The following is a 26224-nucleotide window of genomic DNA, read 5'->3' on the forward strand; positions in this document are numbered from 1 at the left end:
ACTGGTTGAATTAGTTAACACAAACTACTGGCTACCAAAAGAGTTTAATGCTGACATCTTACTTAAAACTAGTATAGAACTGCACACAGAGGCCATTTTTAAAAATTTATATAGGAATAATGCTGTTTATGTCCAAAGAAATAAGAGTCATTCAGGTCTCTTATATCCAAAAATAAAAGGGCTCAGTACCTTGCGGTGTGTCCAATGGGAAGGTGATTACTTTACTACCAGCAGGAGGAAGAATCTCTCTTTGCCTAGCAACAGCCCAGCCATGAGAAACCTCACAACTCAGCCAATGAAAAAATCACTATATTTCAAACTCCCAGTTTCCTCCAATGGATGTATTGTTATGATTTTTAATAACAGCCGCTGTCAACTCCCCCTTCTCCTCTATAAAAAAAGACCCTTCTTTGTTCATGGGGCTTGCCTGCAATTGTGTCTAGAATTACAGTTCTTTGCTGTTCCCTGATAAACCCATTTTGCTGGTAAAATAACTAGCTGTTTTATTGTTTTAGGTCAACGAAAGTATCAATAATGCTTCAACATATTTGGTCAAGAATGTGAACTCCCCTGTTAAAAAGGAGCCACTGGCTTAATACATAAAGAGGAACTCTTTGCAAATGAAGGATACAAGTGAGGTGATAACAGGGAACACTTATCAGTCAGGATCTTCTAAAAGAGGGCGCACACATGGAAACCTGAATGTGGGAGGAAAGGATGAGATGGGACAGGGTTTACTGAAGTGTCTGCAATGACCTTGGGTCAGGGGGAGGTTTGTCTTCTGCATTTTTTATGGTTAGGACACTTGTGGTTAAAAAATAATTCCAACATCTACAGACTGGAGCCTCCATGAAAATGCACCTCCTCTCCTGCTGACATCCTGGGCAGTCTTTTCTCAAGAGCATTGGGCAGTGAGGGATGGCCGGATGGAGGGGGGTGCTGGACCTCCCAGGTGATGCTCACCTGACTGCCTATGAGCCTGCAGCCCGTTTGCCCACCCACCTGCTCTGGCCTTTCCTTCTCCTTCCTGCTCTTTAACCCCCAGGAGACTCAGTTCTGGAAGTCCAAGAGATGCACCAGGGAGGGGGGAAGTGAGGGCAGCTGACATTCGGGTTTCTCTTTTGATCCACCTGGTAACTGTTCACTGACACAGAAAATCAAACTAGAAGGCTTGTCAGGGTCCCTAAAGCACACCCCTACACGGGCACTGAAGAAGCAGACAGGGTTCTGGGCCTGTTCAGAGTCCCTCCTCAGCAGAGTGTGGAGTGGAAGGCGGGCTCTGACTGTGCCCTGACACTCACAGCTGACACCTGAACCCTTAGGGAGCATCCCAGGGGTCACACAACCAGGCTGCTTAAAAACGACTTTGGGTTAAGGTTTGATAAGCCATTTTTCACAGTTAATCCAGGGCCGCCGAAAACCCCATGAGATCAGAAAGCCTGTGCTTCGTTTAAGAACCTGAAAATCTGAGTCTGCAGTTTATATCTGCAGGAATGCAAGATTATCTGCATTTCTTTTTTCATATTTCTGATTTTGCCCCTTAATTTCCGTGTTGTTCCTGTCAGACCACTTCTCTGTTACTGGTTCACTCCGAATGAATTCTCTCTCAAACTCCTGCTTTTCTGTTGTGCATTCATTACATTGGGCTTACCTGTATTTAAACCATCCAGTAACCTCGCCTGAAGGAAAAATAGTGAGCTGAATACTAAGTGAAAGAAATGGCCCACATGTTCGTGTGCAGCACCTAGACCTTTTTTCCCAAGGGTTTTTCTTGGGCCCTTGGTCCAAGCTTTTTGATCACAGTGTGCACGTAGTCTGAACACTCAGGTTGTTGGGTTGAGCGTTTACCTGGACCTGAAGTCAGGCAAGCAGCGGGGCGGGCGACAGGCTGCAAACTGTCAGGGTCAGATGCTAAGCCTGGGTAAAGAAAGGGAAACCAGAAGCCCCACATGACAGTTTCAGGACCAGGGGAATAACTGGAGCACTCAGCATGGGCCATGTGCTCTGCAAGCTCAGGACCGTCAGTGTGAACAGGACCACGTGCTGCCTTATCACACCACGTGCCAGGGCTGAGTCCACGTGGTGAGCCGGGCCTGCCAGGGAAAGGCACACTCCACCCAGGAGGCTGGGGAATCAGCCTGAGCGGCCCCCAAGTCCTGCCCCCAGGCCACTGCCCCTTCCAGGCAGGAAAAGGGCCAGGCCACACTTTGTCCACTCACCGTGGTGGCTACCAGCCTACACACCCTCTACGCACAGAGACACACTGCGGGCACCTCTCCAAGTGTGTGTGTCCCGCACATGCCTGCCCACACGAGTGTGCAGAAGATGGCAACACAGTTCAAAACAGGGAGGAACGCATTCATCACCCTTGCCTGGGGCCACGTGACTAGTGTCATTGTGGAATTTCCTCTGGCTTTAAGAGTTTAGTAACCCAAACAGTGCGATTTCTTAAGCAAAGCTATAACACTAACGGAAGAGAATAGAAGCTGACATTTACTTGGCTAGACGGAGTGTGAGAGCTTTACAGGTTTTTCTCTCCTGTAATCCTTAAAGGAACCCTATACGGTTGATTACATGATTATTCTACTTTACAGATGGGCTCACTAGTGTGTAAAAGGCTTAAGGAGCTCACAAGGTCACGTGTTTTAAAGGGCCAGGACTCAGTCTGTGGCAGTCTGGCCAAACCCCCCGCTGCACCTTCCAGCCTCGGTGTGATGGGTCACTGGCTGGCCTGGTCCTTCTATCCAATGTGACGGGCACATGTGGCAATTGTAACCTCTTGTTTGATTTTTGCTTGAGAAGGAAGGAGATTCATAACATTTTCTACTTCAGAACCTGTCACACACTGGAGGGCAATTTCTTACACTCTGCTTCACGGGGAGTGGAGTTTAAGGCTGGAAGTAATGAAATCTGAATTCTAAGCCATCCACTTTCAGGCACGCTCCCTTTTCTCACACACAGCAGCAGGAGGATGAGAAGCATAAGGAGGCCCTGGGGACGCCACCGTGGACGGGAGGCGGCCGGCTGACCCTGTGTCGTCATTTCCATCTGCGCCCTCGTGTGTTTATAAATCAGAGAGCGGTCGAGGTCTTGCATTCATCCTTCAACAAAGCAATGCCTGGTGCCTAGGCTGTGTGGACTCTGAGCACACAGCAACTGATAACACACAGGAAACATCACCAACAGACCACTACCCCAGACTGCTCCATCACCGTCAGTGAATCTCAACCACAGAGACAACGAAGAGACAAGTGCACACGTCAGGTGTAATCGAGCCGTGAAGACAAGCGCCTGGGCGTGGAAGCTGCTTTGGGGTGGCAGGGACCGTGGCCTGCTGCCTGAGTGCCTCCTAGAGCTGATCACTGGCGAGCAGAGCAAAGCCCACCAGAGGTGCAGAGAAGCTACAAAAGCCCTTCCTCAAACCCAAGGGACATTCAAAGCATCAAGAAAGCTTACAAAATTGAAACCAGTGCAACAGAAGAAATCAAAACCAAAGAAAGGAAGAAAACGTCCTATCATGGGTCAACACAAGAGCACGCTGGAACGACGAGATGTGAGGACGCATCATACAAAGCCTTCCTTCGGCAGGACACTTTCCACGTCCAGACAGAGGCTGGCCTGGGAGCCTACAGAAAAAGATATCCTTTCAATCCCACTACAGTCATCCCCTCCATTCCTGCATTTTCAAGGGAACCACACCCAATGTCTCTGTGTATTTTCACCAAGATTAAGTCAGGTGGAGAATAAGACAGGCTGTTGGTCAGCTCTCAGATGGGGAAACTCAGGCAGACTGTTGGTCAGCATTCTTACCACCCATAGCCTGGGCGCCTGCACACCAGGCTTCTCAGGCTGCAGGCACTCCTGTTCATGCGGACAGACACTGGTGAACGGATGAAGCATTACCTGCCAGGTGCCTATGGGATGGCCCAGGGATGCCCCAATCCTAGACCATTAAAATGGAAACGGCAAGGCTCAGCTACCTTCAACATTCTCTTCATTGAACTCATGTCCTTAGGGACACTCAGGTGTCAGCACCCACATCCCACAGTGAAGAGCATCACTGCAGGTCCTGCCAGACGGGAGGTAGTTGCCTATGGATATGCATGCTCAGTTGCTTTAGTTGTGTCCAGCTCTGTATGGCCCCATGGAGCATAGCCCACCAGGCTCCTCTGCCCATGGGATTTCTCCAGCAAGAATCCTGGAGTGGGTTGCCATTTCCTCCTCCAGGGGATCTTCCTGATCCAGGGATCAAACCCTCATCTCCTGTGTCTCCTGCACTGCCAGGCAGATTCTTTACCCCTGAGCCACCTGGGAAGCCCTGGATATGAGGATACGAAAACACTCCTGACTCGGGATCTCTGATCAAGTCAGAGCATTTGAGTTGATCTGAGATTTTCATAGGGATTCAGCCTGGGAACGCTCTGCTTTATTCCACATGGAAATGCTCAGGAATCTAAAAGTCCAGCAATGCACCGAGGGATGATGAATTCTGGAGGTCAAATCTGCTTGTGTGTGGTAGGGATGCTTGAGGTTTTAATGTAAAATTAATTTTCCATATAAACAAAATAGATGTAAAGGTGAATTTAAATGTTTCTCTTGTTTTCAAATATCTAAATATCCTGGGAAAATAAAAATATAGACAGCCATATGGCCAATGGTATTTAGGGTTTCTGGGTTCTATTTCTATACTAGGTTTTAGATAATTACCTTTTCAGATGAGTTTCACGTGGGATGAGGTCTCATCAGCCACCTGGCTGAATGTTTGCAGAGACTCAGGTATCATTTTTCTGACCAAGGGCACAGCTGTAAAGCAATTTCTCAACTGTACTTACAATCTCTCAACTATTTGTCAGAAAGAAAAATCTGTGAGTCCACAGGAATGTTAAAATCAAGCTGGCCAACCTTCTAAAATGATCCATATTAATAGATAAGAGAGAAGCAGAGTTAAAATTCAAAGAATAAATAAAAAAAGACAGAATAATCCTTTAAATGGGAAAAATCCAAAGCTGAACCCTGGCCATGGAAGGTGGTGAGTTTAATGAGCAAAGCGATGAAGCTCTATCTTAATCTTTTTACAGAAACCAGCTCTGGCCAGCTCTTTGGAAATCATTTTAGAATCTTCATACTTTGCCAAAGTATCTGGAAGAAGAGTATTCAGTCTTAAAGACAGTGATTATATCAAAGAATCTCTACATTTTCAGTCATTCTAATGGCAGAATTATTTCCAGCTGTTGCCAAAAGCCTTAGCCTTCTTTTATAAAGGCAAGGAAGCCAATCCTGTAAGCAAAACTGCCCAGGAAACCGGAAGATATTCCACAAACAAAGCACGTGCTTTCACGAGAAGTGTGCGCTGTGCAGACACGTGGTGTCTGTGTGCTGAAGGGCCTTGAAGGAGGAGAGGGTTGGTAGCTCCAGGAAAGCAGGGTGGGGGAATTCCTGGCAGCTGATGCTCAGAGTCTAAGTTGTTCCTATGTGTGCTTGAGTGGCAGCTTTGCTGGCATGATCACGCCAGGCTTACGGAACCCGAATGGGCACCCGAGCTTGGAGGGTGGCAATGACTACCATTTATGGATGGCCCGTGGCATCCTGTGTCAGTTCTGATTGACGAGAAACTGGCCCGATATCTGAGTTCCCCGACAGCACGGGCTGGTCCAAGGTGACGGCAGGACATGCCGCTCGTCTTTTTTAGGTGGGCGTTCCCCGTCTTTAAGGTCCCAAGTTTGGTTAACTGAGATGTAGGCAGCAGGACTTGAAACCCACACAGGCACACACACACACACACACACACACACACACCCATGGCAGGAGGGGGGAAGGAGCCAGTCATGACCACATGACCACCATGGGCATGTGTGAGGGACTAGACCTTGGACAGGTCCCAGTGCCCCAGAGGAGGGGGGCTTTGCAGGACTGGGAGACTCTGAGAAAGGGAAGAATTCCTGCTCCTTGGGATGAGCTGGGCTTCTGCATCTTACCCTGCACCTTTGAGGGTGCTCCAGGAGAGGGATGGGGTGGACATCACACATGGCCCCTGAGGACAGTGGCCCCTGTCCAGGGATGAACTTTGTGTTCCTCTTCTCTGCTTTTCTGGTGGGTAAGAGGGCTAAAGGGAGGATGTGCTTTGCAACTTCTCAAGGTCTTGGATAAAGACACAGAAGTAGTTTCATGAATTTGGCTCAAAGGTGACCCGACACAGGGAGGAAAAAGCCAGAATCATTTCAGTTGATATCTGGGACCTAGAAAGACAAGCTCAAGCCTTTAAAGTTTAAAAAAGTAAAATGCGCATTTACTTTAAGACTCAAAGCATGTAAGGATGTTCTAAATGTATGGATGGGGGAAATCTAATTTGAAGTAGTTCCTGTGAAAAAGATGACTTTTAGCCAACTAGAGGAAGACTATGAACAGTTGATGTTCAAAAGCGGTCCCAGGTCTCCACCTGTGACTACTCCAGATGCTCAAAATGCAGCTCCCCAGCGCTCTCTGCGCCGGGTTCCTGGGGCTCTGGGCTCTCATGGACCCTGGCACACGACAGCATGTAGCCTTGCATGTTGCATATGTGGGTATGCCGACTGCATGTTTTTGGGGACAGGGCCAGTCTACATGATTCCTCTTCACAGACTCAGAACTCGGCGTGGTACCTTACACATTTAAGGAAGAACAAAAATGCCCCGTGCCATAGAGGTTCAGTTCAGTTCGATCGCTCAGTCGTGTCAGACTCTTTGTGACCCCATGGACTTGCAGCACGCCAGGCTTCTCTGTCCATCACCAACACCTGGAGCTTGCTCAAACTCATGTCCATAGAGTCATCCAAGCATTTCATCCTCTGTCGTCCCCTTCTCTTCCTGCCTTCAATCTTTCCCAGCATCAGGGTCTTTTCCAATGAAGTCAGCTCTTTGCTGATCAGGTACCTTATAGAGGTCCCATGTTTCAGTTAGCCATATTGCTAGTAAGTCACTCAATACTTTTTAATAAAAGTAACAATTACATTATGGGGCTTCCCTGGTGACTCAGATGTAAAGAATCTGCCTGCCAATGCAGGAGACATCAGTTCGATCCCTGGTCTGGGAAGATCCCCTGGAGAAAGAAATAGCAACCCACTCCAGGATTTTTGCCTGGGAAATCCCCATGGACAAAGGAGCCCAGTAGGCTACATACAGTCCATGGGGTCACAAAAGAGTCAGACACTATTTAGCAACTGAACAAGAAAAATTACACTAGTGTTTCATCATCCAGTTCAGAGACAGAGAGGCTTAAGTAAAGGTCTCTACATTTTCCCCACTTGATTTAAAAGTTTGAGGTTCAGAACTTTTGAACTGTGGTGTTGGAGAAGACTCTTGAGAGTCCTGGGTGCTCATTGGAGGGACTGATGTTGAAGCTGAAACTCCAATACTTTGGCCACCTGATGCGGAGAGCTGACTCATTTGAAAAGACCCCGATGCTGGGAAAGATTGAGAGCAGGAGGAGAAGGGGACGACAGAGGATGAGATGGCTGGCTGGCATCACTGACACAATGGACATGGGTTTGGGTGGACTCTGGGAGTTGGTGATGGACAGGGAGGCCTGGCGTGCTGCAGTTCATGGGGTCGCAAAGAGTCGGACATGACTAAGAGACTGAACTGAACTGAGGTTCAGACTGATACTCAGAAACGTTTGCTGACTGGACAGTAAATGAATAAATGAATGAATGGTTTCCTATCAACAAAACAAAGGCAAGGTTTCCAATATGTAATTTTATTCTATTTTCTAAACCTCATCACTAAAATTAAAGTTTAAGCCCTAGAAATATCTGCAGCTGATGATGAGAACATTGCTGGAAAAGCGTAAGAGAGCTTGATTTACAAGTCAGTCTTAGGGTTTGTCTGAGGAACGCTAACTGTAAATCAGAGGAATTATTCCCATTTGAAAAAAGAGATCATCCCCAGATACTGCATGATATGTATCAGAGAGATTAAATGTAACTATAAGCCGTGCTGCAGTCCATGGGGTCACAATGAGTCGGACACGACTCAGCGGCTGAACTGATAAGCCAAATCTGAATAAGCCTTATCATGTGAAAGTAAAGCAGTGGTTTGAAATTCATTACTGTTCGAAATACATTGAGCCAACGGAGTCACCGAGGTTGATTTTTAAAAAGCACAGCATACGTAACTTTGAGGAACAGCTGATGCCCTTACACTGGAAACAAGTCTGCTGAAGCCATTCCCGTGTCTGAAAGTCCCTATCTTAGAGTCACACTTAATCGGCTAAGTTGGATCCTCCCCTCAAATACTCTTGGCTTAGCATCTCCCTGTGTGAATCCTTCCTCCACCACCCCATCATCAGTGCCCCAGTGAGAGTCCGGCAAAGGCACAACTAAGCAGGATTACTGAAATAAAATCCCATGGTTATGTCACAAGAGTGAGTGGAAAGGAAAAAAAAAAATGAGCAGAGGACACTGCCAGAAAAGACGAGAGACACTGCCTGCCTTGTCAGGAAACCTTGCTGTCTAAAGAGAAATGGCCCATTAGAACAGATAAGGGATGGGACTGTCCTTTCTTTACAGAGGCCAGGTGATGTTTCCAGAATGAAACCAGGGCTGGGGGTTTCCCAGGGGTTTCCTCCTGGTTTATTCGTTCCCTAGCTGTTTCTTCAGCTTGTAGATGTTAAAGTCACAAGAAGGAAACTAAGCAAAGCATGCTTCAAGAGTTCCAGTCTAGGTTATGAAGAGGCCTAGGCAAGTGGAAATCTTCAAAACGTGAAATATGATGCAGATGAAACAAAACCCAGACCTGAACCTGATCTGGCTGCCTCAGGTGGGGCCTTTCTGTTTTTAAGCCCCGTTGAGGAAGGAAATCAGTCCTGAATATTCACTGGAAGGACTGATGCTGACGCTGAAGCTCCAATACTTTGGCCACCTGCTGTGAAGAGCTGACTCATTGGAAAAGACTCTGATGCTGGGAAAGATTGAAGGTGGGAGGAGAAGGGGACGACAGAGGATGAGACAGTTGGATGGCATCACCGACTCAATGGACATAGGTTTGAGTAAACTCCGGGCATTGGTGATGGACAGGGAGGCCTGGCGGGGTGCAGTTCATGGGGTCGCAGAGAGTCGGACACAACTGCGCAACTGCACTGCACTGAACTGCACTGAGGGTTTTTCCACAAGACCAGGCGAGTGACAGGACACGGCAGGTGCCCAGTTAACCACAATGTTGTGTTTCTTATTTTTATCTTGTTTGTACAGAAAATAGGATAATCCTGGGGGATGCAAGAGAAAGAGTGGGAGAAGGGAAGGTGTGGTCTTGCCCTTTTAGGAAAATATAGGAGGGTCCACTTCAAGCCAATAGCATTTAAACAGTGCCCTTTCCTTAAGCCCACCTACTTATGGTTTATTAATATATGAAAAAATAGGCAAGAGTACACATGGAAAAAAAAATGATTTCTTCAATAAGTGGTTCTGGGAAAACTGGACAGCTACAGTTTTCCCAGGTAAAAGAATGAAATTAGAATGTTCTCTAGCACGTATACAAATATAACCTTAAAATAAAAAAGGCCTAAATGTAAGATCAGATACCATAAAACTCCTAGAATAAAACATAGGCAGAACAGCCATTGACATAAATTGCAGCAATATTTTCTGGATCTGTCTCCTAGAGTAATGCAAATAAAAATAAGAATGAACAAATTGGACATAATTAAACTTAAAAGCTTCTGCACAGCAAAGGAAACCCTAACTAAAATGAAAAGGCAGCCTAGAGAATGGGAGAAAATATTTGGAAGAGAAGTGACCAACAAGGGATTAATTTTCAAAATACACAAACAGCTAATGTCAAAGAAACAAACAACCCATTAAAAAGGTGGGAAGGAGGCCTAAACAGACATTTCTCCAAAGAAGATATACAGATGGTGCAAAGGGACATGAAAAGATGCTCAGTTCTGCTAATTACTGCTGCTGCTGCTGCTAAGTCACTTCAGTTGTGTCTGACTCTGTGCGACCCCAGAGACGGCAGCCCACCAGGCTACCCCGTCCCAGGGATCTTCCAGGCAAGAGTACTGGAGTGGGTTGCCATTGCCTTCTCCGGCTAATTACGAGAGAAATGCAAATCAAAACTACAATGAGGTATCACCTCACACTGGTCAAAATGGCCATCAAAGAGTCTACAAAAAGTAATGCTGGAGAGGGTGTGGGAATATAAATTGGTGTAGCTACTATGGAGAACACTATGGAGGTTCCTTAAAAAACTAAAAGTAGAGCTACATCAGATCCCACTCCTGGGCATATCCAGATAAAACTGATTCAAGAAGACACACACACCCCATCATCCATAGCAGCACCGTTTACAACAGTCAAGACACTGAGGCAACCTAAGATGAATGGATGAAGATACGGTAATCTTGACACAATGGAATGTTATTCAGCCATAAAAAAAAATGAAATAATGGCATTTGCAGCTACATGGATGAACCTAGAGGTGATATATTTAGTAAGTCAGAAAGAGAAAGACCAATATCATATGGTATCAGTTACATGTGGAATCTAAAAAAAAATGTTACAAATGAACTTATTTACAAAACAGAAAGAGACTCACAGACATAGAGAACAAACTTATGGCTACGTAAGAGGGAAGGGGAGGAGAGATAAGTTAGGAGTTTGGGATTAACAGAGACACACTACTACACATAAGCTAGATAATCAACCAATATATTCAATATAGCACAGTATATTCAGTTATACATATATGTATATGTTATTCAGATGTATATACGTTATTCATATATATATATATATATATATATATATATATATATCACGGAATCACTTTGCTATACCCCTGAAACTAATGCAAAATTATAAATTAGCTATACTTCAATTAAAAAAACTTAAGATGCTCTTGGTTAGGCACTGAGTCCTGGGAGCTGCACGGCCTTGGCATTTCCACTGGAAGACTGGATAAAAGAGCCACCTACTACACAGATGATGATAAAGGATGGGGTTAGACATCCCTTCTAGCTGTTGAATTGAGAAACCTTCATTTTCCATGAATTTTCCATCGAAGTTAAAAACAAACAACCACTCAGTGACTCTATAACACAATTCTTCAGGCAAATGATTAGGGGATGGGTTTTGGGTTGATTTCCTCTAGTAACCTCAATGTGAGAATTATTCCTTAGGTGGACCTTGGTGATTTGCAAGCGTGCTCAGCATCCGCTAGAGTGTTGCAGGCTACTGAGGCGGCCATGTGGTTGGAGCTGAGGAAACGTAGCGTCCTCTGCACGCCTGGCTCTCCCAGGGAGGACACGGAGAGAAGCCTAATGAAGCACTCATGGACCAGCCGTCCTCAAACGTGCTGCCATGTGACTCGCTGCACTCGTTTAGCCACATGAAAATCTACAAGGACGCATCTGAAAATTATCCTTACACAAATAGAAGGCTTTGTGGTTTATTATTTTAATCAAACGCTGTTAGATAATCCTAAATAGGGACAGATAAAATCAAATGCACTCAATAGGGAGCAGAGAGTCGTAGGGAATGGCTGTGAGACCAGAAGAGGAAGGGAAGGGGAATAAATGGGATTAGAGAGTAATAGCCAGACCACACATGGGATGCCCACGAGTACAGCCTGTTTTATTTCCCAAATGGGGTAAAATTATAGCTGATGTGGGTCCCTCGCCAGAGTAGATACCCCACATTTTCTCTGGCTGCCTTTAGGGTCATTTGTTGCTAGCCTGCATTGCAGAAAGGGATTCTATTTTACCTTAGGAAGCTCCTAAAGTCAGAATTTAAATAGGATTTAAACATTTTATTTTTAATGAGAAGAATAAATACATATCGAGAACATGGTGTTAACTTTTCAGACTGTTATTTTTTAATTGTTCAATTTTTCTGTGTTTCCTTCCATTCATTGATTTAAAGCAATTATTAAGAAGACATGAGTTCAGTTTTTTCCTTATCAACTCATTTTATTCTTACTTTATAAAATGTTCATTTGTGTCCTATTATACTTAAATATATGGACTTCCCTTGTAGCTCAGCTGATAAAGAATCTGCCTGCAATGCAGGAGACTCTGGTTCGATTCCTGGGTGGGAAAGATCTGCTGGAGAAGGGATAGGCTACCCATTCCAGTATTCTTGGGCTTCCCTGGTGGCTCAGGCAGTAAAGAATCCACCTGCAATGCAGGAGACTCAGGTTTGATCCCTGGGTTGGGAAGATTCCCTGGAAGAGGGCATGGCAACCCTCTCCAATATTCTTGCCTGGAAAAGTCCATGGACAGGGGAACCTAGTGGGCTACAGTCCATGGGGTTGCAAAGGGCTGGACATGACTGAGTGACTAAGCACAGCACACAGCATGTACTTAAATTTACAGTACTGTTTAGACTAATTTCCTAATTATTAAAACCTGGAATGTACAAAGCTGAAAGCCCTTTGGCCATATGGAAACGTGTCTGTTTTTCAATATCAGGTAGAACTTAATATTTTGTTTCTAAAATTTGTAAGTATTTATTCTCCATCCTTTCCAGATAGCACAAAGTGGCTTTAGCTAAAAATATCTCTCCAGTGAACTGGCTTCCTCAACTCAGTCATGGGCTGAAAATTCTTAAGGTATTAAGATGACAAACTCATCTTCTGTCAAATGAAATTCTTCTTTTTGACATGTTGTTTCTTGTCATTTTTACTGACTCTTTCATGAAATTCTTATAATTTCTTAGTGAATTTAAGCATATGACTTTATAGCAAATTTCTTTCCAATAAAATGTTTGAACAAGACCATTTGATAAAGGGCTTCCCTCGTAGCTCAGTCAGCAAAGAATCTGCCTGCAATGCAGGAGACCCAAGCTCGATCTCTGGGTTGGGAAGATCCCCTGGGGAAGGAAATGGCAACCCACTCCAGTATTCTTGCATAGGGAATCCCATGCTCAGGGAAGCCTGACAGGCTACCGTCCATGAGGTTGCAAGAGTTGGACATGACTTAGCGACGACATGACCACCATTTGATAAAAAATTATCACTCTGTATCACTCACTTCCACAAAGGTTTCTATTTCTCATCATCAACAAGAAATATATAATAATTTGAGTGGCTTTCATCTGAATGATGGAGGCTGAACAACACGCTGCTGAATAACCAACAAATCACAGAAGAAATAAAAATTTGCATAGAAATGAATGAAAATGAAAACACAACAACCCAAAACCTGTGGGACACTGTAAAAGCAGTCCTAAGGGGAAAGTTCATAGCTATACAGGCATACCTCAAGAAACAAGAAAAAAGTCAAATAAATAATCTAACTCTACACCTAAAGCAACTAGAAAAGGAAGAAATGAAGAACCCCAGGGTTAGTAGAAGGAAAGAAATCTTAAAAATTAGGGCCGAAATAAATGCAAAAGAAACAAAAGAGACCATAGCAAAAATCAACAAAGCCAAAAGCTGATTCTTTGAAAGGATAAATAAAATTGACAAACCATTAGCCAGACTCATCAAGAAACAAAGGGAGAAAAATAAAATGAATAAAATTAGAAATGAAAATGGAGAGATCACAACAGACAACACAGAAATACAAAGGATCATAAGAGACTACTATCAGCAATTATATGGCAATAAAATGGACAACATGGAAGAAATGGACAAATTCTTAGAAAAGTACAACTTTCCAAAACTCGACCAGGAAGAAATAGAAAATCTTAACAGACCCATCACAAGCATGGAAATTGAAACTGTAATCAGAAATCTTCCAGCAAACAAAAGCCCAGGTCCAGACGGCTTACAGCTGAATTCTACCAAAAATTTAGAGAAGAGCTAACACCTATCCTACTCAAACTGTTCCAGAAAATTGCAGAGGAAGGTAAACTTCCAAACTCATTCTATGAGGCCACCATCACCCTAATACCAAAACCTGACAAAGATCCCACAAAAAAAGAAAACTACAGGCCAATATCACTGATGAACATAGATGCAAAATTCCTTAACAAAATTCTAGCAATCAGAATCCAACAACACATTAAGAAGATCATACACTATGACCAAGTGGGTTTTATCCCAGGGATGCAAGGATTCTTCAATATCCACAAATCAATCAATGTAATACACCACATTAACAAATTGAAAAATAAAAACCATATGATTATCTCAATAGATGCAGAGAAAACCTTTGACAAAATTCAACATCCATTTATGATCAAAACTCTCCAGAAAGCAGGAATAGAAGGAACATACCTCAACATAATAAAAGCTATATATGACAAACCCACAGCAAACATTGTCCTCAATGGTGAAAAATTGAAAGCATTTCCTCTAAAGTCAGGAACAAGACAAGAGTGCCCACTTTCACCATTACTATTCAACATAGTTTCGGAAGTTTTGGCCATAGCAATCAGAACAGAAAAAGAAATAAAAGGAATCCAAATTGGAAAAGAAGAAGTAAAACTCTCACTGCTTGCAGATGACATGATCCTCTACATAGAAAACCCTAAAGACTCCACCAGAAAATTACTAGAACTAATCAATGAATATAGTAAAGTTGCAGGATATAAAATCAACACACAGAAATCCCTTGCATTCCTATACACTAATAATGAGAAAGTAGGAAGAGAAATTAAGGAAACAATTCCATTCACCATTGCAACGAAAAGAATAAAATACTTAGGAATATATCTACCTAAAGAAACTAAAGGCCTATATATAGAAAACTATAAAACACTGGTGAAAGAAATCAAAGAAGACACTATTAGATGGAGAAATATACCATGTTCATGGATTGGAAGAATCAATATAGTGAAAATGAGTATACTACCCAAAGCAATTTATAGATTCAATGCAATCCCTATCAAGCTACCAATGGTATTCTTCACAGAGCTAGAACAAATAATTTCACAATTTGTATGGAAATACAAAAAACCTCGAATAGCCAAAGCTATCTTGAGAAAGAAGAATGGAACTGGAGGAATCAAGCTTCCTGACTTCAGGCTCTACTACAAAGCCACAGTCATCAAGACAGTATGGTACTGGCACAAAGACAGAAATATAGATCAATGGAACAAAATAGGAAGCCCAGAGATAAATCCACGCACATATGGACACCTTATCTTTGACAAAGGAGGCAAGACTATACAATGGATTAAAGACAATCTCTTTAACAAGTGGTGCTGGGAAAACTGGTCAACCACTTGTAAAAGAATGAAACTAGAACACTTTCTAACACCATACACAAAAATAAACTCAAAATGGATTAAAGATCTAAATGTAAGACTAGAAACTATAAAACTCCTAGAGGAGAACATAGGCAAAACACTCTCTGACATATATCACAGCAGGATCCTATATGACCCACCTTCCAGAATATTGGAAATAAAAGCAAAAATAAACAAATGGGACCTAGTTAAACTTAAAAGCTTCTGCACAACAAAGGAAACTATAAGCAAGGTGAAAAGACAGCCTTCAGAATGGGAGAAAATAATAGCAAATGAAGCAACAGGCAAACAACTAATCTCAAAAATATACAAGCAACTCCTACAGCTCAATTCCAGAAAAATAAATGACCCAATCAAAAAATGGGCCAAAGAACTAAATAGCCATTTCTCTAAAGAAGACATACAGATGGCTAACAAACACATGAAAAGATGCTCAACATCACTCATTATCAGAGAAATGCAAATCAAAACCACTATGAGGTACCATTTCACGCCAGTCAGAATGGCTGCAATCCAAAAGTCTACAAGCAATAAATGCTGGAGAGGGTGTGGAGAAAAGGGAACCCTCTTACACTGTTGGTGGGAATGCAAACTAGTACAGCCACTATGGAGAACAGTGTGGAGATTCCTTAAAAAACTGGAAATAGAACTGCCTTATGATCTAGCAATCCCACTGCTGGGCATACACACTGAGGAAACCAGAATTGAAAGCGACACGTATACCCCAATGTTCATCGCAGCACTGTTTATAATAGCCAGGACATGGAAGCAACCTGGATGTCCATCAGCAGATGAATGGATAAGAAAGCTGTGGTACATATACACAATGGAGTATTACTCAGCCATTAAAAAGAATACATTTGAATCAGTTCTAATGAGGTGGATGAAACTGGAGCCTATTATACAGAGTGAAGTAAGCCAGAAAGAAAAACACCAATACAGTATACTAACGCATATATATGGAATTTAGAAAGATGGTAACAATAACCCTGTATACGAGACAGCAGAAGAGATACTGATGTATAGAACAGTCTTTTGGACTCTGTGGGAGAGGGAGAGGGTGGGATGATTTGGGAGAATGGCATTGAAATATGTATAATATCATATATGAAACGAGTCGCCAGTCCAGGTTCGATGCATGATACTGGATGCTTGGGGCTGGTGCACTGGGACGACCCAGAGGGATGGTATGGGGAGGGAGGAGGGAGGAGGGTTCAGGATGGGGAACACATGTATACCTGTGGCAGATTCATTTTGATATATGGCAAAACCAATACAATATTGTAAAGCTAGATAAAATAAAATTTAAAAAAATGATCTCAAATAACAACATTACCTTTTAAAAAATCTTATACTAGACAAAAAGAAGAATCCAATTCACTAAACTTTAAGGGCACATGTGGACACAGCTGAATTTGAAAAGGGAGCCCAAGTTCTCAAGGGACACTTGGGACCACTGCTCAGACACTCTGCCTCTGGAAGAGTTAAGGAGCCCTGGGGTCCTCATCAGGACAAGATGAGGGTCGGTATATTGTGATGAGGACCAGGGCACATGATGGGGACCAGGGCACGTGATGGGGACCAGGGCGTGTGATGGGGACCAGGGCTAGGTGTTGAAGACCATGGCCGTGCGTCCCATGGCCCAAAGAGGCCTGGCACCTCTGTGCCCATCACCAGGTCAACCGTGGGATGAGACTTACCTCCTCCACAGGAGACAGAGCACTCAGAGCGGATGGTCGCCCACGTGTAGCTGGGCTGGGCTCCAAGCTTCTTCTCAACCCCCAACCTTGGCATGGAGTATTCCCAGGCAATGCCTGGGTTCCTTCCCTGAAACAGAAGCTACAAAATAAAGAACGGAAAGAGAAAATGAGTTAAAGTAGAACATACAGTAGGTAACTTGGGATTCCCTGGTGACTCAGTTGGTAAAGAATCTGCCTGCAATGTGGGAGACCTGGGTTCGACGCCTGGGCTAGGAAGATCCCCTGGAGGAGGGCATGGCAACCCACTCCAGTATTCTTGCCTGGAGAATCCCATAGACAGAGGATCCTGGTGGGCTAGAGTCGATGGGGTCACAGAGAGTTGGACATGACTGAGCCACTAAGCACAGCACAGAACCAACATATAGAAGGTAATCTGTTTTAAGCTCTTGAAACATTAGTCATGCCAATAAGAAGATGATCGTAAAATTAAACTAGACTCAAATACATCTATAAAAATATATAGACATTTGATTCTTTTGCTGTATGCATATTCCCTTCATAGTCTTTGCAACCTAACAAAGGGATCTGGTTCTTTTCCTGGGTGTTTCCTGGAAAGCCCCAGCCATCCTCCCCAGCTGGGCAAATCAGAAAGTGATACTTAAAAAGCACCTTCACAATTCCTAGTGAGTTCCAAACAACCAACAGTTGAGTCCATCTCATCTCTGCAGGATGGAAGCTAACTCTGAGTCCTTTCTCTGGGGATGGGTTGCAGAGATCTTCCGCCTACTGACATGTTCCGTGTGGGCACAGGAGGAAAGATGCCCTCTTTGGCTGGGCACACCTGTGAGCCATGCTTAGCACATGGAATGACACTTGGACTCTTAACTTCCTAGCTGGAAACCCGACCACACGGGCCAACTACCTTTTCCTCCTAAAGGTATCTGATCCCTTGATCTTGATGACAGGCTTTTTGTTGTTGTTGTTGGGCTGGGGGGAGCGTGGAACTTTGCCATAGCCTGTTACTAGAAATCCCATCTCTGAAGCCTTCACTGCTTCTTAATGGGAAGGCTCAGTGGATAAAGTCACTGGACCTTCCCCGACTCCCTGGCACCACAGTCCCGTCCCCGACAACACAGCTCAAATCTAGTTGGGCAAGATGCCATAGGACAGGGATAAGCCCTGGACAGATGGCTGCACTGCAGGCCGTAGATCTGCTCTTGCACATGACATCCTGAAATGGGAAACGGGTTCTCAGTAAGCCTCGATCACTTTCAACCCTGACGGATCTCTGTTTCTCTGAGAGTAATAAAGCTTAAAGGGGCTTCCCAGGTAAAAAAACTGCCTGCCAATGCAGGAGATAAGGTTCAATCCCTGGGTCAGGAAGATCCCCTGGAGGAGGAAACGGCAACCCACTCCAGTATTCTTGCATGGGAAATCCCATGGACAGACAGCCTGGTGGGCTACAGTCCAAGGGGTCCCAATGAGTCAGATAGGACTGAGCACACATGCGCATTAAAGCTAAAAGCCTGAGATGGTGGGAGAGAAATAACCAAGGCAGGAATCCAGGGTGAACATGTCTACAGAGGGGAGGGGAAGCAGTCCCTGGTCGAGAGGGGAGATGGAGGTGGGACGTGTGAAGATGAGGCATCTCTCAGGACGACGCAAGGATGGCGGGATGGAGCTGCGAGGCCCACTTTGCAGGTGGAGGGCACCTGGGGGGTCTCACAACTGCACGCACAGGTGCAGGCTGAGGGGGCAACTTTTGAACCAAGTTTTTCCTTTAAATGTGCACAGAAACATAAAAACGTGTGAAATTACTGTGTCCGCTGCGTGTTGCCACCATCTGCCTGGTCCCAAGGGGACACATGACATTGCTAGAAGTTGCTCAAGCGTATCTCATGGGCCTGTGCCATCTTGGGCAGAACACAGAGGGGCTTGTGTAGGAGGTGAGTGTGCGGGTCCCTGCCTGGCACTGGGCCCAGGCGGTGGGTTCTCATCTCACTCCCGTTTCCACCAGACTCAGAAGAATCCTGATTCCGCCTGAAACACAGGCACAGACAGAGCCCCCAAAGTGGCCGCTTCTCACGGCTGCAGAGCTTACAGGAGAGAAGCAGGCTTAGGTCACAATCCACTAATAAAGATGGAGAACCCAGGACTGCATGGTGTGTGTCCTTACAAATCTCATCACGCGTCTAGAGACGAAAGACGAGTGGTCCACTGGCCCACTCAGTCTCTGCATTGATTGGTCTTGTTTCCGAGACATTAACTGCAAACAACTTTCTGGGGATGTGATATTTCGCCAATATAGCCTTGAACCTACAGAAATGCCCCAAGACCCCCCGTTCAAGCCCTGAGAGCAGGAGGCTGGGGTTCACCTCCATGATCAGCGTTTCGTTGGTTGGCCCAGGAGAGGCTAAGCTCTCAGGCTCCTTGTAGGAACGTCTGTAGTCAAAGGTGGTTCCTGAAAACTTGTACTGGCCGGGCCAGTCCACCGTCCAGTGTCCGTTCAGGTAGTACTTTTTGAGTGCATTTCGCACGGAAATGTAGGAGGTAGATACGTTCGTTTCATAGATGCGGATGCTCCGGGCTCCGGAGGGGATGGTGACCATCTGGTAATACTCTGGGCAGAGGAAACGGGAGGGGAGAAGGTGGTGTTTCAGCAGCGCAGGGCCAACCCCAGAGCCCGCGGCTCTCCGTGACCAGCCCTTGGGGATCAGAGTTTGGAACCTAGAGGTCTAGTTTGGCCATCCAGGTCCATGAATCCTATAAAGGAGTTTTTTTCTTTTTTTTAATTGGAACAGAGCTATTGTAATATTCATGGTTTCTAAGAACTACTTTAATTGAAATAACCTAGCAACCACTTCTAATCAAAACAGAGGGTTTGAGAAGCAAAGCAGGCCAGGAGTCACATAGGGCTCTCAGGACCCTGCCTATTGGCTATTTTCACTACACCCTCCTCCTTCCCACCGAGGGTCCCTTTCCGTCTCTGCTTAGCTGGTGGGCGGATCCCACCGGCGGACTCACGGTTGGCGCGGTGCTGCTTGGCGTAGAGGCCCTTGTGCATTGTGCAGCTGGAGTTGTTGCCCTGGCACACGCCGCAGGCATCTTCCGTAGCATCGGACCCCAGGATGTTGTCACACCCCACTCTCTGTGGGACCCACGAGGCCACGGGTCATTCATGAAAGACAACACAACAGGAGCGAAGTCACAAACCTTTCCCCGGAGAGTTGAAAAGTTTCACCAACACGGGAGAGTTAACAAATATTTATTGGATACCCAGTATGTGCACTGTGAGACTGTCAAGCTATGCTTCTGTCCAAAGGAGACCTTCTCATGGCAAACACAGCCTGTCCTCTTTGGCATTGCTACACAACTGTCCTGTCTGGAGCCCTGGATTACACCTATCGGATTGTCTTGTGGGAGATGTGGGTAAATTTCAGCCTGACATGAAGAGCCAAGCACAAATGACAAGCGACGTGGCCTGATGGGGGTCCACTGGAATTCACCTTGTGCTTGTGAATTGTCTTGTGTAGAGATAAAGAAGGAACGCAGGCCATGGGACGATTATTCCCAAATTATAGCACATTTGGCTATGGTCTTAGAATTTTAGCAGCTCTTTATAAATTCTATGACGCTTGCTAGTCTTACATTTCCTAACAAAAAATATAGGCTACCTAAAAAAAAAAAAAAAAAAATCCATTCAGAGATGAAGTAACCAGGGTCCACAATCCCTTGTTTGAAATACCAGGACCAGATACAGTGCAGAACTCAGGGTTTTTGGACTGCAGGAAGGTAACTAACATGTTACACATAACATGTGGGGACATCAATGATGTTTGTAAACTCACACACTGAGCGGGATAAACATAACTGAAGACAGTCTCATCAATTCAAGGCAGCTTTGAAAACACATAATTCAAGTTGCCTTATATTTTACAGCCAAATAAGCTTTCCATTTTGCAGCTCTTTGGACTTTAGAATTAAAAATAAGGAATTGTGACACTCTATCACTAAGAGTACATAAAAACAATGAGATATTTAACAAATTGACTGATAATCAGACACGGTGGGTGGAGAGCTGAGCGTTTTAAAGCTGAAAGAGATCTGAACAGTGTGTTTGTGTGTGTGTGTGTGTGTGTGTGTGTTAGTTGCTCAGTTGTGTCTGGTGTCTGACTCTTTGCAACCCCATGGACTGTAGCCCGCCAGGCTCTTCTGTCCATGGGGTTCTCCAGGCAACCCACTGCACTGAGTTGCCATTCCCTTCTCCCAGGGATCTTCTCCACCCAGGGATGGAATCCGGGTCTCCTGCACTGCAGGCAGATTCTTTACCGTCTGAGCCCCCAGGGAAGCCCTGTGTGTGCTGCTTTAGTCTAACCTCATAGTGCTGGTCCAACTTTACCGCAGTCACGGTTTACTTTTAGAGGAAATCAGATCTGGGACCAAGGTCTTTGGACTCCACTGAATACAGATATTGAGTCACTTCCCTGAAAAGCCTGGTATTTGTCACTGCACATAGCCCCCTCCCTTTGTTGATTAATGTAACGAAATGCTCCCCACATCTCACTTCTGCACATGGTGATAAGCTCAGAGCTTTGGGTCCACACAGCATCCCCTGTTTCCCAGCCCATGCCCTGAGTCCCTCTCCAGCAGGAGTGAGGCTGTGATCTCCCCAAGACCCTGCCAGAACGATGCAGTGGCCCCTGGCTCTAAGCTGTCCCTGGCTTCATTCACTCTGACGCCACTGCCAGGTGACTGCCGTCTGATGCTGCGATTCTGCCGGTCCCCAGTCGCAGTGTCTTCCACCGAAATGTGAGGGTAAAACCAAGTCTTCCAGCAAATGGCCCTTTGTGAGCACCTCTTCCTCCACTCACCACCCTCAGCATCCCCCAGCTCCTGCCTGCCTCCTCGTTCTCTGACCACCAAACCCGTTCCTGCAGCCCATGATTCCTGTACCACCAGGTCCCCCTCCCCGTTTCCCCCTTGCCCCTCTTCCATCTCATCCTTTCAGATCTAGCTCCCCTCCCCAGCAGTCCTGAGAGTTTCCCGGGTCCACATCTAAGAGGGAAGCAGCTTGTCCCTCCCGCGGAGCTCTGCACACACCTCCACTGTCAAACTGCCTCCTTCTGTGCTCATGGATTTTTCTCCCTCTGGGCTGCAACAGGGAGGGAAAGGGTGTGGTTTTAGGTGTTTGGTCTCCCTAGCCCCTTACAGGATGCCTGGCACAAAGCGGACTGTTGGGAGATGTTTGTTGAATGAATGAATGATCATTATTACCTCACATATCCCATCTATACAAACATTACGGCTATCCTCCGAGCATGGAGTCCCATCTGTGACTTTATTTGACAAAGAAAAGAAGAAATCAAATCCTTCTGCGATACAGTAGAGTTTGCAGAAGTCCTGATCTTAAAAAGAAATACACACACAAACACAAATAAGAAAGATACTTAAGCTCTGATCACTTTTTGCTCTAAATGTTATAGACTATTTTTTTTTCTTTTTTTGCCCATAAAAACTCCCACACAATAATACATAGCAAAGACATTTTTAAAATTGCCTCTTTTGGCTTCGTTTTCCCTTTTATTTTTAAATTATTTTTTAAAGCTTCACTATTAATTTTTATTTTACTCTACTGTGTCCTTTATTGATTCTCATTCTATACACAGTGGTTGGCACATAACAGGCATTCAATAAACATTTGTTGACTTGAACTACATTACTGTTCAACTATTTTACTAGTATAATTAATTGATCTGTGTAGAAATGCAAAAAATCACTACCATTTTGCAGCAATATACAAAATTCTTACAAATAAAGTATAATAAAATAATTGAAATAATCACAAAATTTCTTAATTAGCTACTATATTTACTAAAACACATAATATTTTTAAACTGATAAAGGAAATAACTTTTGGATGAAATCTCCAAAGAATATTGGTTTTTCTTAAAAAATATAATGAATTGCCAAAAATATTGTCACATGGAGAATATAGATCTCATTATGTACTTAAGACTGGAACATCAAGTTCACACCCTCTCTTGGTAATCCATTTCAAGGATTTATGATTTATATGGCTAATATGAACTTTTGTAGAAATTTGTTTCCTTTGTTCTCTTCTCAGTAAAGAAGGGAAGAGTTGATAATAAATATTAAACAAGGGAACAGTTGATAATAAATATTTATCTGCCTTAGGAATTTTCATTGGCCCAGTGCTCATATACAAATATGTTCTTTATTGTGCAAGATAAGAGAACCGACTGAATAATGCTAAGAATCAAATTTAATATTTGTTTTCATGATCAATGACCATATTTACTGAAGACTAGAAAAACCAGACAGCACACAGATTTTTTGACCCTGATCTCAAAGTTCTTTCTCCTTTATTCTTCTGCTTACTTGTTTCTCACTGGCTTAATTTTTACTGCGTATGGAAGTAATAACCCAACAAAAAAATCCTTTGTGTAAAACTGCTTCAATTTTCCTCCCAGAATTTATTGATTTCATAAACCTCTCACCATGATAACATTATATATATATATATATATATATAGATAGATAGATAGATAGTTAAAGTAAGTGCCAGGTGAGATAAGGCCCAACATATGTATTCCCCAAGTATTTCCTGATAATATTCTCAATTCCAAAGAACACAATGATTAGGTGTTCTTTGAATTTATTATCAAATTATACTACTTGAGCTACTGAGTTCAAGTTATTATAATGATAAGAATAATGCATATTTCTCTCCACCTGGAGAGTAAAATCTTACATACAGTACAAATAAGCTTCTTGGTTTCTAAATTATAGATCAAACCTTTCCAAATACAGTATAGTATCTGATTTTCCAAAAGATACGGATATTTTTCTTTCATTTTCAGCAATGCTAATCATTCAGTGGGCGATACACTCATCGCCATATCACCATCAACTACTGTGATTTGTAATTCTAAAAGAATTCATTCATTATCAATAAATCATCTACTTTGAGTGTTTCATCACTTCTTTAAAGATTCCACGGTAGTTTGCACAGACTCACTATCTAGCTTGCTGTTTTTCTGAGCACACAGCTCGTCAGGTTTAAATAAGATGCCTTGGGGCAGGTAGAACAGACCTAACAATAAGAACAGAATCTGTGACTGGCCTCACAATATTCGGTCTACCTGGACCCACTCTATAGACTATGCAGTTCTTTAAAGAGTGAAGAAGCCGAGGCTGCTACCAGAAAGCATGATTTGAGATTTACCTTCCACGTGGGTGTACGGCTTCCACTTGTAGAACCATCCTCGGAACCGTTTGCCGTTGAACTCGGCGCACTGCTGGGCGCGAAAGTCGACGCTGTTGTGGGGACATGAGTGACTGTTGCAAAGCTTCAGAGTTCGCGTGGAGCCCACACAAAATTTGCCTCCATGCGATGGTCTGAAATGCGTAGTTCATGGTTAGAAACTTGCCTTAGAACAGCTACTTACCCCTCCCTTGAATCGGGCTTGTTAGGGAGAGGGAGCAGGTAATGTTAAGGTTTTTACTGTCACTAGTCAAGGAAAGTGCCTTTCTAAGAAGCCCCTTGCACTTGTTACATACGTACAATATGGGTAGTGTTTTCCTTTTTTATTGGGTGTATTGTTTACAATATTGATACAACAGGTTAGAACTTTGAAAGCAGGTGGCATGTATTTGCTTGTCTCCCCACCAACTCGATGGACCTGAGTTTGAGTGAACTCCAGGAGTTGGTGATGGACAGGGAGGCCTGGCGTGCTGCAATTCATGGGGTCGCAAAGAGTCGGACACGACTGAGCGACTGAACTGAACTGAACTGTAGGAGGCAGGTGGGCACCTCTGTTCTCTGATCTAAAAAGCAGAGCATGACTAAGGGCAGTGGTGAAAAGCAGAAATGAGCCTGAAATTCAACTGCTTCATTCTCCAGATGGCAGCTTCTTTCCACTCCCAGCTTCCTGTGACAAGGAAGGGGATGGAAGGAGCAGTCATCCTCCACTGGCTGCAAGGGACAGTAAACACCCCCTTCACCCCTAGAATTCACACAGGCACCCCAGAAGGGGAGCACCCTGCCAAAGCAGCAGACCAACTGGGTCTCATGCATTAAAGACAGGACTAACATAAATAATTTTACTTAGTGTCAACGTAAGTTAAACAAATAAAGGTGTACAATGAGGACTGAACACCCCTTTCACTCCACTGCACTGAGGTCTGCTTCTAACATCCTTATCTCCTACAGAAGACACAATGAAACCACACACTGCGCAGGTAAATATATTTGATGAAAAACCAAGGCTTTGTTTTTCTCACTTGAAAAAATTGTCCCTACTGATTCTCACTCACTTGTGTTTTCTACACTTTTCTTATGACTTATTTCCATATTTTAGGCAGAACCTTGGTATTTCATGTAAATAGATTACAATCAAGTTCCTGAATATTGTTGTCGGGTCTGTTACTTTTGGGGCTTCCCTGGTGACTCTGCTGTAAAGAATCTGCCTGCTAATGCAGGAGAGTTGGGTTCAACTCCTGGGTTGGGAAGATCCCTTTAAGAAGGAAATGGCAACCCACTCCAGTATTTTTGCCTGGGAAGTTCCATGGAGAGAGGAGACTGGTAGGTCCATGGGGCCGCAAAGGGTTATACATGACTGAGAAGCTGAGCATCCATGCACAGTTACTTTTGTTGTGGTCAAATAGTTACAAGTGCCTTAAATCATATCACAGAGACATCACTATACAATAAATGCCTGAGTGAAATGGCTTTCTGCCTTGCAATTCTTTTGTAGTAATACAAGAAGTACAGAATTATTTTCACTGAGCTTCCTTCCACATACTCTTTGGGAAGTTTGTCACAGAGAGATGGCTCGCTGGGGAGGAGGGAGGTCTGAGCGCTCACCTGGGGTTTGTGCAGAGTCTGTCCCTGTGCGACACCCCTCCTCCGCAGGTCCTGGAACAAGGGGACCAGGGAGACCAGTCTGACCAGTGACCGTGAGTGGGCTTGGGGCCTTCGTCCCCGTATTTCACACACTGCCCTCCGCGGCACCACTGAAAATTAAAACAAAAACAAGAACAGTGATCTGACTGTGGGTGGAGAGTGACTTCATCACTACAGCAATGCTCAGCCCTGGAAACTTGGTAGTATAAGTAGACATCAGTCTCCCTGCCCTCAGGAGCACATAATGAAAACACATTTAATGCTTCCTTTTTTTTTTTTAATTGAAGTATAACTGCTTTACAATGTTGCGTTAGTTTCTGCTGTACCACAATGTGAATCAGCCACATGTATACTTGTCTCCTCCTTCTGGAGCTTCCTTCCCAGACCCCCCTCACCCCATCCCACCCCTCTGGTCATCATGGAGCACCACAC

General features: G+C 44.2%; 1 protein-coding gene and 1 long non-coding RNA gene across 2 annotated transcripts in view; both read right to left on the minus strand.

Moving 5' to 3' along the window:
- LOC129633050 (A disintegrin and metalloproteinase with thrombospondin motifs 16-like) overlaps positions 1 to 20423 on the minus strand; it is an 80562-nt gene extending 60139 nt beyond the window's left edge. The window contains exons 1-4 of the mRNA XM_055554829.1: positions 20373 to 20423; positions 19834 to 20014; positions 19242 to 19486; positions 16867 to 17005 (exon numbers count right to left, since the gene is read on the minus strand). Of these exons, the coding sequence (XP_055410804.1) occupies positions 16867 to 17005; positions 19242 to 19486; positions 19834 to 20014; positions 20373 to 20423 (616 nt within the window). The remainder of the gene's footprint in view (positions 1 to 16866; positions 17006 to 19241; positions 19487 to 19833; positions 20015 to 20372) is intronic.
- Positions 20424 to 22165: 1742 nt separating this feature from the next.
- LOC129633130 (uncharacterized) lies at positions 22166 to 25891 on the minus strand. The gene is made up of 3 exons (XR_008704906.1): positions 25754 to 25891; positions 24113 to 24285; positions 22166 to 22271 (listed from the first exon to the last, which is right to left on the minus strand). It is a non-coding gene; the product is annotated as an uncharacterized LOC129633130 (long non-coding RNA).
- Between the last annotated feature and the right edge of the window lie 333 nt (positions 25892 to 26224).

This window comes from Bubalus kerabau, chromosome 18 (genome assembly GCF_029407905.1).
Source record: "Bubalus kerabau isolate K-KA32 ecotype Philippines breed swamp buffalo chromosome 18, PCC_UOA_SB_1v2, whole genome shotgun sequence".
NCBI lineage: Eukaryota > Metazoa > Chordata > Mammalia > Artiodactyla > Bovidae > Bubalus > Bubalus kerabau.